The following is an 18258-nucleotide window of genomic DNA, read 5'->3' on the forward strand; positions in this document are numbered from 1 at the left end:
AGATTTTTCTAAATTATCTTTTCTAGAGTGAAGTTAGTATTATTGATATAAATGAGAGGATATTTCTTCTCCGACTTGTTTTATTTACATAGGTCCTTTAAAAGCCTGCCATGTAAATACCATTTTAATAAAAATGGTAACTTTTTATAATGGTAAAGTAAAAAGTATTTAAAATAAAAGACAATCCAACCTGTCATGCTGCATGTGATTTTCATGTATTGCTCCATAGATAGTCTGTACTTTGGTTATTACAGGAGAGCCCATCCCCCCACGGACCTTGACTGAAGCTGGCACAATGGCACTTTGCTACAGTGCTGCTTGGGATGCACGAGTAATCACTAGTGCTTGGTGGGTGTACCATCATCAGGTAATAAGGGCTGTGATCCTTTTTCTTAATTTACTAAGAGCTACTGTGTGCCCCTTTTTGAGGTATAGAAGTGAATAAGGCAGACAAAGTACCTACCTTGAAAGAGCTTACATTTTGGTGGTAGAGAAAAATATGTACATAATGTCAGGGAATAAGTGCTATAAAAATTATTTTTTAAGCAATGAAGAGGACAGTGATAGGGCTACCATTTTCCATAAAGTATCAGGGGAGGGCTTTCTGGGAAGGTAAGGTTTGAGCAGAGACCTAAATGAACAGAGAGTGAGCCATGCAATTGTACTAGATAAAGAGGGTTCCAGTTACTACTGGCATACTGACCTAAGAGGTCTTTTTCCTATTCGTTATTATTGGAATTTTCTGAATTCTCTTAGGCCTTTCCGGAAAAGTAGCTATATCCTGTGTTTTTTTATTTATTTAGTTTTAGTAATTGGCCTTCTTCATGGCTAATGCTGTTTTATTTGACAACATTTGACTATCATATTGCTATTGATTTCATACTTTTGAGAATTATATTAATAATTGATAATGATATACTTTTACAAGATTCTAAAGCTATACAGTAAGATGAAAATAGTTCAGTTCCATTATCCTCCTTTAGTTTTAGTTTCATTTTATATCTATTTATATTTATTAACTGGTATTCTGTGATACTGTCAATATTGAATTATAATAAGTTCTACTTCAGTATTGTTAAAAATGCAGTTTTAATTCTTTTATGAAGAAATTTTTTAGGATGAAATATAGCGTTTTTAATTCCTTCCTGTTTTAATAACTAGGACTAATAAAGACACTCTCAGATTTAGGGGTTTCACAGATTTATACAATTTTTTTTAAATTATGAGATAAGCTTACTTTCTGTTTTGCCAAACTAGGGTGTATTTTTAAAAACTTGCTATGTTGTCCAGGCACGGTGGCTCAACGCCTTTAATCCCAGCACTTTGGGAGGCCGAGGCAGGAAGATCACTTGAGGCCAGGAGTTTAAGACCAGCCTAGGCAACATAGTTGAGACCCTGTCTCTACAAAAAAATTTTTAAAGCTTAGCCAGGCGTGGTGGCACACACCTGTAGTTCCAGCTACTTGGGAGTCTGAGGATCCATTGAGCCCAGGAGTTCCAGGCTACTGTAAGCTATGGAGCCTGTATCTTTAGCGGAAAAAAAAAAAAATCTGCTATCATCTTTATTTTCTAAATTGAAAGGCTATTTAATTACTAAAAAAAGTATCTCAAAAACACTTTTATTTTATAAATAGAGCTTTACTTTAGTAAATGTAACTTTATGATAAGCTTATTAAACTATCCTTACTTTTTTCATTGTATCTCACACTGGAAGTGGACCAGTTCTGACTCTAGTCCATGGCATTTGAAAATTACTAATGCAATGGATACTTTGTTATTTCTTTGTTACTGACTGCCAAAGGTGTAACTATCATTGAAGGGATATCTATCCCTTCAGTGTTGAGAATTCTGCCAAATTGTAAACTTTTCAGAACATAGTACTGCTTACTTGAATCTGACTTTACTTCCTCGAGTTGGGAAAAAAAAAACCTGAGTATTGTAAAAACAAGAATATAACATATTATTTGTGTTCCTCAGGTGTCTAAAACAGCACCAACTGGAGAATATTTGACAACAGGAAGCTTCATGATAAGAGGTAATGGCTTGACATGAAAAATATCTCTAGGCTTGTTAGTTGATTAGAGAGACGGGTTTGAAGGACCATCTACAAGTATTTTCAGAAGGGAAACTACTCAGATTTCACATAGGAAATTTGTTATGAAATAAGGAAATTTTTGCCTTAATGTGGCATATTTAGCATTTGTCATGTCATCTTCATATATATTTTTATTGATGAGAATGTGGTTTCCCATAGTTTAGTTATAAAGGTAAGAAAATATAGCCCGATTGTTCTTCTGAAAATAGAATATCCTGGGTCTGACTAACCCAAAAGATGAGAGCAAGCACGCGTATTTTTTCTTCTTAATAAAAACTGTTTCTATATATAATGCCAAATTCTGTAAATGTTCTTCATGACAGAGTAAAAGACAAAGTGGATATGACTGTTGGTGTCAGATACTTTGCAAACAAAAGTTTGAAACATTAACGTATATTATCTTTTGTAGGCAAAAAGAATTTTCTTCCTCCCTCATATCTAATGATGGGGTTTAGCTTCCTCTTTAAGGTACTGTTCAGCTTCTTGGTTATTTTTTTTTTTCTGACTTCCATTAGTCTTATCTAAGGCTCCATCAATGAAAAAGAACTATTTCTATAGGTAGATGAGTCTTGTGTTTGGAGACATCGGGGTGAACGAAAAGTCAGAGTGCAGGATGAAGACATGGAGACACTGGCAAGTTGCACAAGTGAACTCATATCAGAAGAAATGGAACAACTAGGTAGTTTGTAGATTTTAAGAAATTAGCTTATGATGTTTTTTATTGTCTGATTTTGCTTCTAAATCTTTAGGTAGAAGATCTTGTCTCTTTTGGTGTAATCTAAATTTCAAAAAATAATTACCAATTTTACTGAATTTTGTTTTTGGAAATGTTAGCTATACTTATTCTAGTGAATTAAAAAGTAATTAGATCCATACAAATATACTTTATGTTTATGTAATAAAACTTCAATATTTAATGGATAATGGGTAAATGTGTTTAGCAGAGATACTCAGGTATATATGAATGAGCATTTGCTTTTGGGTTTAGGAATTAGAAATTACAGATGAATTTATAACAAGTGCAGTTTCTTATATGAGAATTTGGCTTGGTTTAATAATATAATTGCTTCAAGCAGAGAGCAACTGTGGTTCCTAGAATAAATTTACCTATGTACCTAAGGGAACTAAGGAAAATATGCCCTCTAAACTACTTTTGTAGTTATTCTCTCTCCTAGAGTCATTTGTTTTTAGGAGTAATATTGCATTGTTTCATTTACAACTCCATTTGTGGTACAGGATTCTATTGATTGAGGTTCACCATGTCCTAGCACTGTATAAAGTGCTTTGTTTATATTATTTTTACTTAATTCTCACAACCATCCTTGTCAGATGGATGGTGGCATCTTAATTTGCAGGTGAGGCAATTAGACCCTGTTATTACTATTAGACAGTGTTTCTTTTGCAAAAGTATGAGCACATCCTATGTGCCAGTTATTATACATAACGTATTATTTCAGTTTTCATGTGCAAATTATAATAAAAGCAGAATTTATGCATCTAATTTTATTGTCTTGCTGTTTCGAAATACCCAACAAAGGCAAAGTTATGGTTCTCATTGTAGAAATGGTAACAATGTTCAAGAAATTTATTGTGGTAAAGGATCTTAGAGATCATTTAGTTCAGCCTATTCATGATACAGAGTATCCTTTTGTCTTAGAGTACCCTTTGGGGATGATCAAGACTTTTTCTGGTGATCTTTCAGAAAAACAGGGAGTCAATGGAATAATTTTATGAAGTTTTCAAGAAAATCACCTAACTTTGTTGGTAGTCCCATAACTGACTGACTTTCCTTATGATAATTCTACAGACGGAGGTGACACTAGCAGTGAAGAAGATAAAGAGGAATTACATGAAATTCCTGTAGAAGTGGAACTCGTGACTCAGGTTAACCAAGAGGATATTACTGTTGAGAGTGGTGGAGATGAACTAAATGAGGAACTAATTCAGGAAGAAAGCTCTGAAGATGAAGGAGAATCTGAAGAGGTTATGAAAGGTCAGGATCCTGTTGGTGAAATGAAGGATGAAGGGGAAGAGACATTAAATTATCCTGATACTACCATTGACTTGTCCCACCTTCAATCCCAAAGGTAATTAAAAAACATAATTCTAAGTTTTACTTTGTAAGCTGAGAATAATGATAAGATAATCCTTACAAAGTCCAGCTGGAATGGCTATGGAAAAAAAAATGAGGAAAAAAAGATAATACCAAGATTGACTTCAGTACTGTTATCCTCTGTTGTCTCACTATTCTTTCACCATTCGATTAGGTCTCTCTTTAAAGAAGCTCCCAGGACCAGGGTAGAAAAATATGCTAAATATAAAAGTGGCCAAACTAGGTCAAAATAGAAACAAGTAAGTGATTATAAATGCTGACAACAAAACAAAGGCAATTCCATTCAAAAATGTATAAAGTGTTTCAGTCTTTAATGTCTTACTGATCACCAGGTGAACAATTCATGTTGTAAAAGCATTATTTTGGGGGGGTTATTAAGAACAGCTTGGCCAGGCGCAGTGGCTCACGCCTGTAATCCTAGCACTCTGGGAGGCCGAGGCGGGAGGATCACTTGAGGTCAGGAGTTCGAGACCAGCCTGAGCAAGAGCGAGACCTTGTCTCTACTAAAAATAGAAAGAAATTAGCTGGACAACTAAAAATATATAGAAAAAAATTAGCCGGGCATGGTGGCGTGTGCCCGTAGTCCCAGCAACCTGGGAGGCTGAGGCAGGAGGATCGCTTGAGCCCAGGAGTTTGAGGTTGCTGTGAGCTAGGCTGACACCACGGCACTCTACCCCGGGCGACAGAGTGAGACTCTGTCTAAAAAAAAAAAAAAGAACAGCTTATTCTGACAGACCAGTATTGAGTCTTAGAGTGTATCCTTGGGCAAGTGACTGTGTGTTTTAGCTTTAGTTTCCTTCTTGATGAAAATGGAGTGATAATCCCTTTCATAGCATTTTGGTAAGATTTTATGCATGTAAAGTATCTAGCAATGCCTGGCACATAGTAATTTTTCAATAGATGCCACCTGTTTAAGAATATATATAAAAGTGTATAGAGATAAACAATTTTAATTGTGTGTTTTGCTAATTTTACCAGATTTGAAAATTTGTAGGATTGCCAATAATTAAGATGATGATTTGTGAGTGTTTTGGGACTTAGTAAAGGAATGTCTTGTACGGGCTAGTAGACTCCTCTTTCTGTTTGTTTTCATAGGTCCCTCCAGAAATTGGCTTCAAAAGAGGAATCTTCTAATTCAGTAAGCTGTTTTTAAAGTTTTATGAAAAACACCATATTCTTCTCAATGAATTCTTCGCTACTTTTTTTTTTGCTTTTTGAAAAATTAATGATAGTGACGTTACTGTTTGCATTTGCTTGTTTCTTTGTTTTAACAGAGTGACAGTAAATCACAGAGCCGGAGGCATTTGTCAGCCAAGGAAAGAAGGTAAACATACCTGTGTTATCTAAATAAAAAGTGGTTTTTTTTTCTTTCTTTTTTTTTTTAATTGACAGCTCATCTACCATAGATCACTTGGCTATTCCAAAGACTTCTTTTATTAAAATTACCAAGATTTAGCATAAGTCTTTAGTTTTTGTTTTTGTTTTTGTTTTTGTTTTTTTTTTGAGACAGTCTCGCTCTGTTCCTGTGGCTAGAGTGCCATGGCCTCAGCCTAGCTCATAGCAATCTCAGACTCCTGGGCTTAAGCAATCCTTCTGCCTCAGCCTCCCGAGTAGCTGGGATTACAGGCATGCGCCACCATGCCCGGCTAATTTTTTCTATATATATTTTTAGTTCTCCAGCTAATTTCTTTCTATTCTTAGTAGAGACAGGGTCTCGCTCTTGTTCAGACTGGTCTCGATCTCCTGACCTCGAGCGATCCACCCGCCTCAGCCTCCCAGAGTGCTAGGATTACAGGTGTGAGCCACTGTGCCTGGCCAAGTCTTTAGTTTTTGATATTTAGTTCTAATATAATTTTCTGTTTTAGGGCCCTGTCACAGTAATCAATGAAATAGATCCAAGTACAGTAAGTCCTCACTTAAAATCATCGATAGGTTCTTGGAAACTTTGACTATGCGAAATGACGTATAATGAAACCAGTTTTACCCTAGGCTAATTGATATAAACGAAGGTTAAGTTTTTACAGCATATTTCTGGTCATGAAAACATCACCAAACTTCTAAATAAGGAGATAAAACACTTCTAATATTAAACATTGAAATAAATGGTAAGCGATACATACATTTAAGAATGGTTAATAAAGGCAAGGTAATTATTTACTCAATCTTTGGTGAATCCGTTATTGATGGGCCTAGTAGTGGTAGTTAAATATTTGCCAAGTGAAATTATTAAGAGCATTTCCTATCACCATGCAGTTCAAAGACAAACAATAACATGGCTGAGCGCAGTGGCTCACCCGTATAATCCCAGCACTTTGGGAGGCCAAGGCAGAATTGTTTGAGGCCAGGGGTTCAAGACCAGCCTGGGCAACAGAGGTAGACCATGTCTCTACAAAAATAAAAATAAAAAAATTAGCCAGGCATGGCATCATGTGCCTGTAGTCCCAGCTACTTAGGAGGCTGAGGCAGGAGGATCACTTGAGCCCAGGAGTTGGAAGCGGTAGTGAGCTATGGTGATGCCACTGCACTCCAGCCTGGGTGACAGAGCAAGACCTTGTCTCAAAAAAAATTAAAATAATAACAAAGATGGTGAGCTTGCTGGCTACTTTTGTACTGCGTAATGCATCTATTGTCATGCATATGTATGATTATTATATACTTTTTTTTTTTTTCAGACACAATCTCACTCTGTTGCCAGGGCTAGAGTGCCATGGCATCATCACAGCTCACTGCAAGCTCAAACTCCTGGGCTCAGGTGATTCTCCTGTCTTAGTGTCCCCAGTAGCTGGGACTATAGGCACACACCACCATGCCTAGCTAATTTTTGTTTTTTTGTAGAGACAAGGGTCTTGCTATATGCTGAGGCTCGTCTTGAACTCCTAGCCTCAAGCAATCCTCCCACCTCACTCAGCCTCCTAAAGTGCTAGTATTACAGACATGAGTGACCACACCTGGCCTGATTATCCTGTACTTTATGAATATTTATTTGACAGTCACTTATATTTATTCATTTATTTTCTAACCTACTTATTCCAGTTAAGGGCCTCTGATGGCTGGAACCTGTCATGGCAGCTCAGGACAGCGGGTAGGAACCAGCCTAGCGCAGGATGCCATTCCATCACAGGGTGCACTCACATCCACACTCATTCATCCTGGGCCAATTTAGACATACCAGTTAACTTAATGTGCACATCTTTGGAATGTGAGAGGAAACTGGAGTACCTGGAGAAAACTCACAAAGACATAGGGAGAACATGCGAACTCCACACAGGCAGTGCCCCAGCCCAGAATCAGTTTTTTCCTTGTCAACATTATTAACAAAATGGCATTGAATGAAACAATGTTATTACATAAACATATACAATAATGATTACAGTGTATTAGACAGGCTGGTTCTAGGATAATATTGACAGGAATAAATAGGAATACCTTAAATTAACTAAGAAAGTTTTATGTAAGGCAGAAGACTTGATTTTTTTTTTTAATAGCAGATCTCGAGAGGCAAGTAGAAAGGCAAGGACAGAAGGGAGGGGACTACTGTAGGGTGAGAAAGACTAAGACTACTAACTCACTCCAGGAAGAAACTCTAGATTAGAATGGAAAATAAAGTCTTTCTGTTTGAGAAATATCATCATTAAACAATTACAGAGAACTCTGAGAACGTGGCACTATTCCAGAGACCAAGTATACAAAAAGGAAAAATATAAAGTTCGTGCCTTCAAGAAGCTTTTGAGTCCTGGATTCAGGAAATAGTCATAAATATATAAATAGTGTTTTCTGAAAGTGATACACTAGTTCGGGAAACAAGATTGCTGTGAGTTCAGATGTTTTGGGAAATACCATCAGACGTACACCTTGAAAATGTGTTAGCATTTAAGTAAATGAAGGTATATGAAGAAGGAGGGAGACTCCAAGGAAAATTAGCATTAACAAAGGGGAGAGGGTTTGGAAGTAATATGCATGGTGCTTTGGGGCAATGGTGAGTAGACTGAGATGAAAGGAGGAGAAAGTTCATGTTTGTGAATTGGTAGATGATAAGATTGGAGAAGTGAATTTGGACAAAAAGTGGAGTACTTGCGATGACACACTAAGGCTTTTGAACTTTATCCTGAAAGTGATATGAAGGGAACCTTTGGAAGATTTTGAGTGGGAATGTGACATAGGTAAACAATTAAGGAAGATTAATATAGAAGTTCAGGTAGAACAGATTATGAGGGACATGTTGGAAGAAGTCAGTGGGAAGTGGTGGGGACCTGGACTAGGTACTGGCATTGGGAATAGAAAGAAAAATCACAGGAATAGAATTTCCCCTTTCTCCTGAATCTGCATATTTTTAAAGATCCATTTATTTGTTCAGACATTCTGTCAATACATGTTTTATTGAATGGCTAAGATTTGCCAAGGCCATGCTGATACAAAGAGTACTAAAACCAGGACCTGGCCTTCAGGGTGCTCAAGGACTGAATGTGACTAATGAATAAGGATAAGTCAAGGGTGACAGTGCGTTGAGGCTGGATGACAGAAAGAATGATAAATCCATGAGAGATTAAAAATTTTCACCATTTTTCTTTGTGATGATTTGAGCATCTTTGTTTACTGTAGCTTGGTGATTATCAAGTTAAGTAGAATACTGTACATGTTCCCCTTCTCATGGAATTTTTTTAGGGCACAAGAATATGAAATTCTAAGAATTAGATGTTTTCGTTTCATTTATATCTAGGGAAATGAAGAAGAAAAAGCTTCCAAGTGACTCAGGGGATTTAGAAGTGATAGAGGGAAAGGACAAAGAAAAAGAAAGTGCTGTACACATTGAAACCCATCAGAACACAAGCAAAAATGTTCCAGCTGTGCAGCCAATGAAGCGAGGACAAAAGGTAATAAACTTCAGGATGATCTGTCAAAGTTAGTATAATATGGTTCACAAATGAATTTATAAGGTTCTTCTTAATTGTTTAAAGTGTAAGTAAAATAGCAGATGTAGGCCAAAAAAAAAAAAAAAAAATCTTGTGACTTCCTTTGACTGAAAATTAGTTGAAAAGATACCATATTTAGGAAACATAAAAGAGATCAGTTATAAATTCTTTAGACCTTTAAGATCATCTGCACAGAAGCACTCATTTTATGTTGAAGGAGGAATAGGAGATTGTGATTTGCCAGAGTCACCCAGATAGTAAGTGGCAGAGCTGACAGTTAATGATAATTTAACTTAGTAGTTTCTTTTTCAGTTATCAGTGTGATTTTGATTAGAGTTCTTACATATTTTATTAAAGGTTGGTGATGAAGGACGTAGTACTGGATATAGAACATACTTTTTAAAATGCTGTAGCAGTATAAAAAGGGGGATTATGGGATAATTTATCAGTGTATCTAAATTTCTTTAATTTTAATTTTAAAAGCATTCCTTTGCAGTCCTTTTTTTTCTTTTAAGACAGGGTTCACTATGAGTTGCCCTGGCTGGTGTGCAGTGCTATTCACAGGTGTGATCATAGCACATTATAGGCTTGACCTCCTCCTGGGCTTAAGTGATCCTTCCACCTTAGCCTGCTGAGTAGCTGGATTACAGGTGCAAGCCACTTGCACCCAGAAACAATCTTTTTTTTTTTTTTTTTTTTTTTGAGACAGAGTCTCACTCTTTTTGCCTGGGCTAGGGTGAGTGCTGTGGCGTCAGCCTAGCTCACAGCAACCTCACACTCCTGGGCTCAAGCAATCCTTCTGCCTCAGCCTCTCGAGTAGCTGGGACTACAGGCACGCGCCACCATGCCCGGCTAATTTTTTCTATATATTTTTAGTTGTCCAATTAATTTCTTTCTATTTTTAGTAGAGACAGGGTCTCGCTCTTGCTCAGGCTGGTTTCCAACTCCTGAGCTCAAACAATCCGCCCGCCTCGGCCTCCCAGAATGCTAGGATTACAGGCGTGAGCCACCGCGCCCGGCCCCAGCAACAATCTTTATAAAGATGTTTTATGTTCTTTCCTATATCCATAGTGGTCAGAATTTCCTTTTCTTTTTTCCAGTGAGCCACAAATAAATGAAGGGACATATTATGTATATGGAATGGAAGCCTCAAGATATAATAAAAATATAAATTTTCTTCATATTAATATGAAAATTCAACACGACTTTAATCAGAATTGAGATTTTAATAAACTTGATAAAATAATTCTAGAGTTCATTTTAAAGAGTAAATGCTAGAGGATAGCCAAGGAAATCTTGAAAAGATTAATGAGGAGGTATTTCCTTAGTAGGTAGTAAAACACTTAATGCTAGAACTGTTAAAACAGTATGGTATTTACATGGGTATAGCCAGACAGAAAAGTGACACAGAATAAAATCTAGACATAGGACTATTAAATGTATACGTTAAATTTTATTGTCTGATAAAATATTACAGATCATTTGGGAAGATATGAAATATTTAAAATTGATAATGATTTTCACACAGTTAACCATGTGAAAACAAAGTAAAATCCAGGTGGAAGAAAGAACCATCAATAAAATTGAAAGAATCTAAAAAAAAGAAAAGAGTGATGAAAAAAATGCTGTGTAAACCATGGGGAATTTGTTTACATTCATCAAATTAACAGATATTATGTGTTCAGTCATTCAGTAAATAAGTGTATAGCATGGGAACACTCGTCAGAAATGCATCTACCCTTTGACTCAGTGATTCCACTTTTAGGAATTTATCCTTAAAAAAAGAATTATGGGTATGAACACTAAGGATGTTCATCAGGTTGATATTTATAATAGCAAAGAAACCTGAAAATAATCTTAAATGTCCAACAATATGAAATAACATGACGATAAATGGTGCATTTATACAATGAAATATTCTACAGATAGGTTAAGTTCCAAGGCAAATCTTGTTAGAATTATTAAAATACATTAAAATTTTAGATTATTTTGTGGAGAATTGTCTGTCATCGTTACCACATTGAGTCCTCTTGTAGAAGACTATACTTGTGGACGATAATTATGGAGAATGTGCACTATAACTAAGAATATTTTACATTCTTCAATAAAGATATATTTTCCCGCAGAAGTCTTACCCATCTTATCTAGTCCTAGGTCCTTTATATTTTTTCTTACAATTTTTACTTTTTGTAAACAGTATATTTTTAATATCATTTCCTAGTTATTAGTTGCTGGTAAATGGGAAGACAGTTTAATGGGCAATCTTATTAATACTTCATATGTAGGTAGTTGTTTTGTCTACAAATAATGGCTTTTTTTCTCTTATAATCCTAATATCTTATTTTTCCCATGTTTTTTGCACTGACTCAACATCAGCATAGTGCTTCATATAAGTAGTAATAGTGTATATTTTTGTTAATTTCATTCAGGGGACTATTTCCGAGATTCTTATCATTGCGGGATGTTTCCTGTGGGTTGTCAGAAAATACCTTTTTGTTTATTTTTAGTAATGACAAGTTGAATTTTATTGAATGCTTTTTCTGCATCTATTGCATTATTTTTCTCTATTAATCAGTTGATATGGTATACTACTTGAGAAAATCTGTTAATTGGCCTTTTAATTTCTCATACTGTCCTTGCCTGGTTTGGGTATCTAGTTTATACTAGCTTCATAAGAGAAGTTTAGGATTTTCTTTCTCTGCTCTCTAGAACTTTGTATAAAATGCAAATTGTTTCTTGAAATTTGATAGCATTTGCTTAAAAAACTGATGTTTTGGGTTTTGTGTGTAGGTTTTTAAGAACTAATTCAATGTCTTTTAATGATTTTTAAATCCATTCAGGTTTTCTGGGGGTTTTTTTGAAGTTGGTTTTCCTAAGTTATATTTTCTAAGAAACTCTGCTTTTTTCATTAGGTTTTCCATTTCTCAGTTCAATTTATGGTAATAACATTAATTTTATCCTCTACATTAATTGTACTGTATGTACAATATACATACAGTAAAATGCACAAATCATAAGTTTTTAACTTAGTGAATTTTCATATGCACATGTATCTGTGAAACCACCACCCAGATCAAGATACTTGAAATGTTTCCAGCACTTCAGAAGGCTCACTTCTTGCCCTTTCTAAATATGTCCCCACATGTCTTTGGGTCCACAAGTATGCATTTCTGTTCAGTGTGCCTAGAAGTGGAATTTGGTGGATAATGGTGTACACGTTGTGTTCAGCTTTATTAGATACTGCCAATCAGTTTTCCAGAGTAATTGTATCAGTTTCCCACCAAGTGGTGTATGTGAGTTCCAGCTGCTCCACATCCTAACACTTGGTGTTGTCAGGTGTTTGTTTTTTTTAGTCATTTAAGTGATACACAATACTGATGACTCACTTTCGGTTTATTTTTCATGTTTATTAGACCTTTGAATATCCTCTTTTTGAAGTGCCCATGTTAAAAGTTGGGTTGTCTCATCTTTCTAATTGATGTATAGAAGTTATTTGTAATCTTGACTACAAGTCCTTTTTGGATATATGTATTCAAGTACTTTTTCACTTTTCACACTTTGGGGTCTGCTTTTTTTCACTTTTGTAAAAGTGTGTTTTTTAATGAATAGCATTTGTTAATTTTAATGAAGTCTGATTTATCAGTCCTTTCTTTTGCAGTTAAGTGTTTATTTGTGTCCTGTTTAAAGAAATCTTTAAAATTTTGGAAATTTGTTGTTTGGGCCCCAGCTAATCTGACTAAATCAAGACAAAAATCTATAGAGGTGGAGCCTAGGTGTCTATATTCAAAACCCCTAGGGTAATGTGGGTGTGTCATCAGGGTAAAGGAATCACTGGTTTTGTTGATAAAATTCAGTCTTAAGAGCTCTACAGTAAGTGCCCAGCCTAGCTTTGCCACTTCCATTTCCTGTTCTTCCTGTGTGTACTCTAACTCCAACCAAATGTGATGATTTGCTGATACTACTCTCTCCTGTCTTTTTTATTCTTGCTTTCAAGTTTTACTTTTATTTCTTCACCACATTTCTTACTCAAACTGAAAATTTCTCGAAATTTTCTTAGAAATAATTTTTTTGCACTTACAGTATTTAAAATGTTACATTAATTTATCTTTACTTCTTCATGTATCTTCTCTCCACCAGATGGTAAATTCCTTGAGGATGAGGCCTATGGTTTAGGTAGCCTCAGATTGTTTATTATAATGGTACCTGTTCAATAAGCATTTTTGACAGAGGATTAAAGAAGCACCTTTTCTTTACAAGTATTTATTGATAATTTTTACTGCTGAATTTTTCTAACCAAAATCTTCTGATTTTATAGAGTAAAATGAAAAAAATGAAGGAAAAATACAAAGACCAGGATGAAGAAGAGCGTGAACTTATCATGAAATTGCTGGGGGTATGTAACATGTAAAAACATTTTTTCTTTTGCTTTTCAATGGGCATCCAGCCCACTGCCTAGCATGATAAGCATTCAATACATTTTTGTTAAAATATTGACAACATTGAAAATACTAACATTAATTGATCTTTCAATTAATTAAAGTCTGCAGGTTCAAACAAAGAAGAAAAAGGAAAGAAAGGGAAGAAAGGAAAAACAAAGGATGAACCTGTGAAAAAACAGCCCCAGAAACCCAGAGGTGGGCCAAGGGTTTCTGACAGCATTAAGAAAGAAACTCCATCTCTTGAAGTTATAACGCATGAATTACAAGATTTAGCTGTAGATGATCCACATGATGACAAGGTAAGGCTACTACACATGTGGGCTTTTGCTTCTTTTAGGGTGACTAATCATCGCAGGGTTCCAAGGACATGGGACCTAAAGTGCTAAAACCAGGACAAGCAATAATCCTACTCTTAATGGAACATCATCTCAGAAATACAACCTGAAAGACTAAAATTGCATTATCTAAGCATAATAATAGTAGTGTTGACTGCCGATAAAAATTTTATCACAAGCCTTTAGAAAATAATTTTATGGAGAGGCTTTGATTCTGATGGGAACTGACTTAGTGAAAATAAGACAAAGAATTGAGATTGTCCTGAAGATGAATGGAAAATAAATTTTCACTTCTCTAAGCTTTTCTTTTTTTTTTTTTTTTTTTTGAGACAGAGTCTTGCTCTGTTGCCCAGGCTAGAGTGCTGTGGTGTCAGCCTAGCTCACAGCAACCTCAAATTCCTGGGCTTAAGCAATCCTTCTGCCTCAGCCTCCCGAGTAGCTGGGACTACAGGCATGTGCCACCATGCCAGGCTAATTTTTTCTATATATATTTAGAGGTGCCCAACTAATTTCCTTCTGTTTTTAGTGGAGATGGGGTCTCGCTCTTACTGAGGCTGGTCTTAAACTCCAGACCTCGAGCGATCCTCCCACCTTGGCCTCCCAGAGAGCTAGGATTACAGGCGTGAGCCACCACACCTGGCCTCACTTCTTTAAGCTTTTCTGTGGGAATCTGTTATATTCTTAACGTTGAAAATGGGTATACAGTTAAAGTGCCAAGTACTCTTGTTGCAAAACCAGTAAGAAGTTTGTATTTTTCCAGCTATGATTACCTAATTGTTTTATGAATTGAGTATAAGCCCAGTCTCAAGTATACCTTCTTACATGAATATATATACATCTTCTTGAAATTCTATTTTAATAACTGATTAAAATCAAATCAGGCTGAATCAAAAATTTTTATTTTCATCACCGGCATTGTTTTTAGTTAAAACTTGAGTTATATATGCTCATAAGTATAGTTTATTACAGATAATGCTTACAGATTGTATATTGCCATTTTGTTTTTTTCCCCTGCTGAACAGTGTTGTTTAGTAATACTTAAACTCATTTTAGCTCTCAAATATTTATATTATTCCCATATTCTGTAATTTATTCTGTAAACCATATACTTGTAAATACTCATTAGAGGTGATAATTATGAATGTTCTGTTGATATCCCCCCAAAATTCATAACCTGGAACCTACATACACAATGTGATAGTATTAAGTAAGTGACTGAGTCATGATGGCCCTTACAAAAGAGGTTGAAGGGAGTGCTCTTTCGCCATGTGAGGACATGGCAACAAGGCGCCATCTTTGAGGCTCACCAAACACTGAATCTGTTGGTGCCTTCCCCTTGGACTTTCCAGCCTCCAGAACTGTGAGAAGTAAATTTCTGTTGTTTATAAATTATTCAGTTTAAGATATTCAACCTGGACAGACTAAGACAGTAAGTTATCTCTAGATATTTTTCTTACATAGATAAGCAAACACAATTAAGAATATCTTAGTATGTGAAAAATTTATCCTAAAACTGCTGAATAGAGATTTAAAAACAAAAATTCTGTTTACCAGAATTCTCCATCTTCTTTTTTCCTGGTAAACATATTAACCTTAGTTGTCATTTCAAATTGTCCCTATAACTTTCACTGTTTTAACATATACTTTATGTGAAAGTTTGGGGGCTTTTCCCCCTCCACTTCAGAGAACCATCCTTTTTCTCTTTGAATGGCATTGCTTATTAAGTATTAAATACATACACAACACATCAAAGTCTTGGGACACCAAAGAATACATCCTGGGGCCCCCATCCTGTGGGTTAGATATGACAGTCTTGTTATATCACTGTTTCTTTCTCTTCATGGTTTAATGGTGTGGAATTTCATTTTAAGTTATAGCTGACTTTTATTTTTATATGTTGGAACAGGAAGAACAAGATCTGGATCAACAGGGAAATGAGGTATGATTTTGTGTTGGGGTTCCTACTACCAACACTCTCATTGCAGCAACCTAGTTCCAAGAATATTTGATACACAATTAATTAAAATGTAAAAAGCTAATAAGACAAGACTACAGGCTCTAGAGTCAAACTTTCTGGGTTTTAATCCCAACTCTGCTATATGTAACTGTGCAAACTTGGAAACATTCTTTGTGCCTCAGTTATTACCTCATGTGAAAAATAGGGATAATAACTGTCCCTACCAGGAGGGAGTTGTTTTGAGAAGATAATATATGTCAAGGGCATTTAGAAAAGTTTATGGCACATAGCAAACACTCAACTATCAATTACAGTTCTGCACCAAGCATTTTGTCCTAAATCCTAAGTTTACTCATATTGTTAAACAAATAGGGGCAATCTTGTCAGCAGCCTGCCAAATGAGAGCTCTTAAGAGGCCCTGGGATTTCTCCTTCAAGAACAGGAAGAGAAAAGGCTACTCTAGCTCAGGGATTCTCAACTTTGGCACTATTAATATGAGATGGTTAATTTTTTTGTTGGGGGAGGCTGTCCCATGCATTATAAAATGGTTAGCAACATCCCTGGCCTTTACCTACTAGATGCCAGTAGCACCCACTACCCCTCATTGTGACAATCAGAACTATTTCTAGACATTGCCCAATGTTTTCTTGGGGGCAATGGTAGAGAACCACTGGACTAGCCAAAGTATCAGTCCCATTTTCATGCAGTGGGCCTTAAATTTATTTGTGATCATTACTGTGCATCATTTTAATGCATAGTAGTTTTCTGCAACTTAAGTAATATCCAGCAAGTTTTCCCCCTTCTTTTTTTTTTTTTTTTTTGAGACAGAGTCTTGCTCTATTGCCCAGGCTAGAGTGCCGTGGCGTCAGCTTAGCTCACAGCAACCTCAAACTCCTGGGCTCAAGCAATCCTTCTGCGTCAGCCTCCCAAGTAGCTGGGACTATAGGCATGCACCACCATGCCCGGCTAATTTTTTCTATATATTTTTAGTAGAGACGGGGTCTTGCTCTTGCGCAGGCTGGTCTCCAACTCCTGAGCTCAAATAATCCTCTCGCCTCGGCCCTCAGAGTGCTAGGATTATAGGCGTGAGCCACCATGCCTGGCCTCCACCTTTTTCTTAAATGTATCTATAGGTGATATTTTGAAAATCATTGTTTTCATTACTTACTACGCTAGGCAAAAATTAAGTAGTAAAGAATAACATATTTAAGCATTAGTCTTTAACTCTTTGGAACTTTAAAGCAGAGTTTAAGCACTGCCACTATTCCTACTTAGACTATATGCCTATCAGAAAAGGATAAAAATATATTGAGATATTAATTCAACAGTGCTTTAGTACTTTCCTTTAAGACTCGTATAAATTATGTAATTGTTTTTATCTTCCCTTTTTAGGAAAATCTATTTGACTCTTTGACAGGACAGCCACATGCTGAAGATATACTACTGTTTGCTATTCCAATATGTGCTCCTTACACCACCATGACAAACTATAAGTAAGTCACCATTAGTTTACTTAAAACAGTTGACATAATGACTTTTTATGAGTTGTTTTGTAATCTCTATTTAGTAACACATGCAAATCTCCTTTTTAAAGATACAAAGTGAAACTTACTCCTGGAGTTCAGAAAAAGGGAAAAGGTATTTAATTTTTCTTTTGAATTATTTTAAACAGTTCATTGATTGAACAGAAGTAGATTCTTTGTTTTCTATTTACAGCTGCAAAAACAGCCTTGAATAGTTTCATGCATTCCAAAGAAGCAACAGCAAGAGAAAAAGACTTATTCCGCAGTGTAAAGGTAAAGTTTTCCTTCAGAAAAGGAAAGTGGAGATTAGTTGTACAATTAAAAATGTTAGCAGTTTATTTTACTGCTTTCGGTAAGACAGCATTTTTTACCAAAAACAATAGAAAATATTTCAGCTAAAAATTTTGGAAATGCCTTTCTTTTGACAGCAGAGGATACATAATTGTCATAAAAGAAACATGACTGACCACATAGAATGTGAAGATATTCAGCAATTTTCTTTTTTTAGGACACAGATTTATCAAGAAACATTCCTGGCAAAGTGAAAGTATCTGCACCCAATCTTCTGAATGTAAAAAGGAAATAGCTGAAATGAAATCCTAGAATATTTAAGAAGAGCCAATTTTATAGCCTTTTGGAAGTTCAAAGATGAAAACGTCATGTAACAGGACTTCCACATTTAAAAATGAACTAAACATTGCCTTGCTATATTCGCCAAAAGGACTTAATTCTTGTTTTTTCCAGTTTTATATAGAGGAAACACTGTCTATGATAGGATTTCCTAAAATATTTGTGGACAGGTAAATGCTAATTAATACATCTGTAGTTATTCTACATTTTCTTGAAATTTGGGAGGTTAATACTTAGTACTCATTTCACAATGTAAA

The 18258-nt window shown here is 35.6% G+C and overlaps 1 protein-coding gene across 1 annotated transcript in view; it reads left to right on the top strand.

Moving 5' to 3' along the window:
• NEMF (nuclear export mediator factor) overlaps window positions 1–18258 on the top strand; it is a 77374-nt gene extending 59116 nt beyond the window's left edge. Inside the window, exons 16-30 of the mRNA XM_012663753.1 lie at window positions 230–367; window positions 1977–2034; window positions 2504–2562; window positions 2653–2773; window positions 3902–4181; window positions 5303–5345; window positions 5482–5531; window positions 8925–9078; window positions 13433–13510; window positions 13658–13855; window positions 15798–15830; window positions 17241–17341; window positions 17443–17486; window positions 17565–17644; window positions 17880–18258. Of these exons, the coding sequence (XP_012519207.1) occupies window positions 230–367; window positions 1977–2034; window positions 2504–2562; window positions 2653–2773; window positions 3902–4181; window positions 5303–5345; window positions 5482–5531; window positions 8925–9078; window positions 13433–13510; window positions 13658–13855; window positions 15798–15830; window positions 17241–17341; window positions 17443–17486; window positions 17565–17644; window positions 17880–17957 (1515 nt within the window). The 3' untranslated portion in view covers window positions 17958–18258. The remainder of the gene's footprint in view (window positions 1–229; window positions 368–1976; window positions 2035–2503; window positions 2563–2652; window positions 2774–3901; window positions 4182–5302; window positions 5346–5481; window positions 5532–8924; window positions 9079–13432; window positions 13511–13657; window positions 13856–15797; window positions 15831–17240; window positions 17342–17442; window positions 17487–17564; window positions 17645–17879) is intronic.

This window comes from Propithecus coquereli, unplaced genomic scaffold, assembly GCF_000956105.1.
Source record: "Propithecus coquereli isolate 6110/MARCELLA unplaced genomic scaffold, Pcoq_1.0 Scaffold83, whole genome shotgun sequence".
NCBI lineage: Eukaryota > Metazoa > Chordata > Mammalia > Primates > Indriidae > Propithecus > Propithecus coquereli.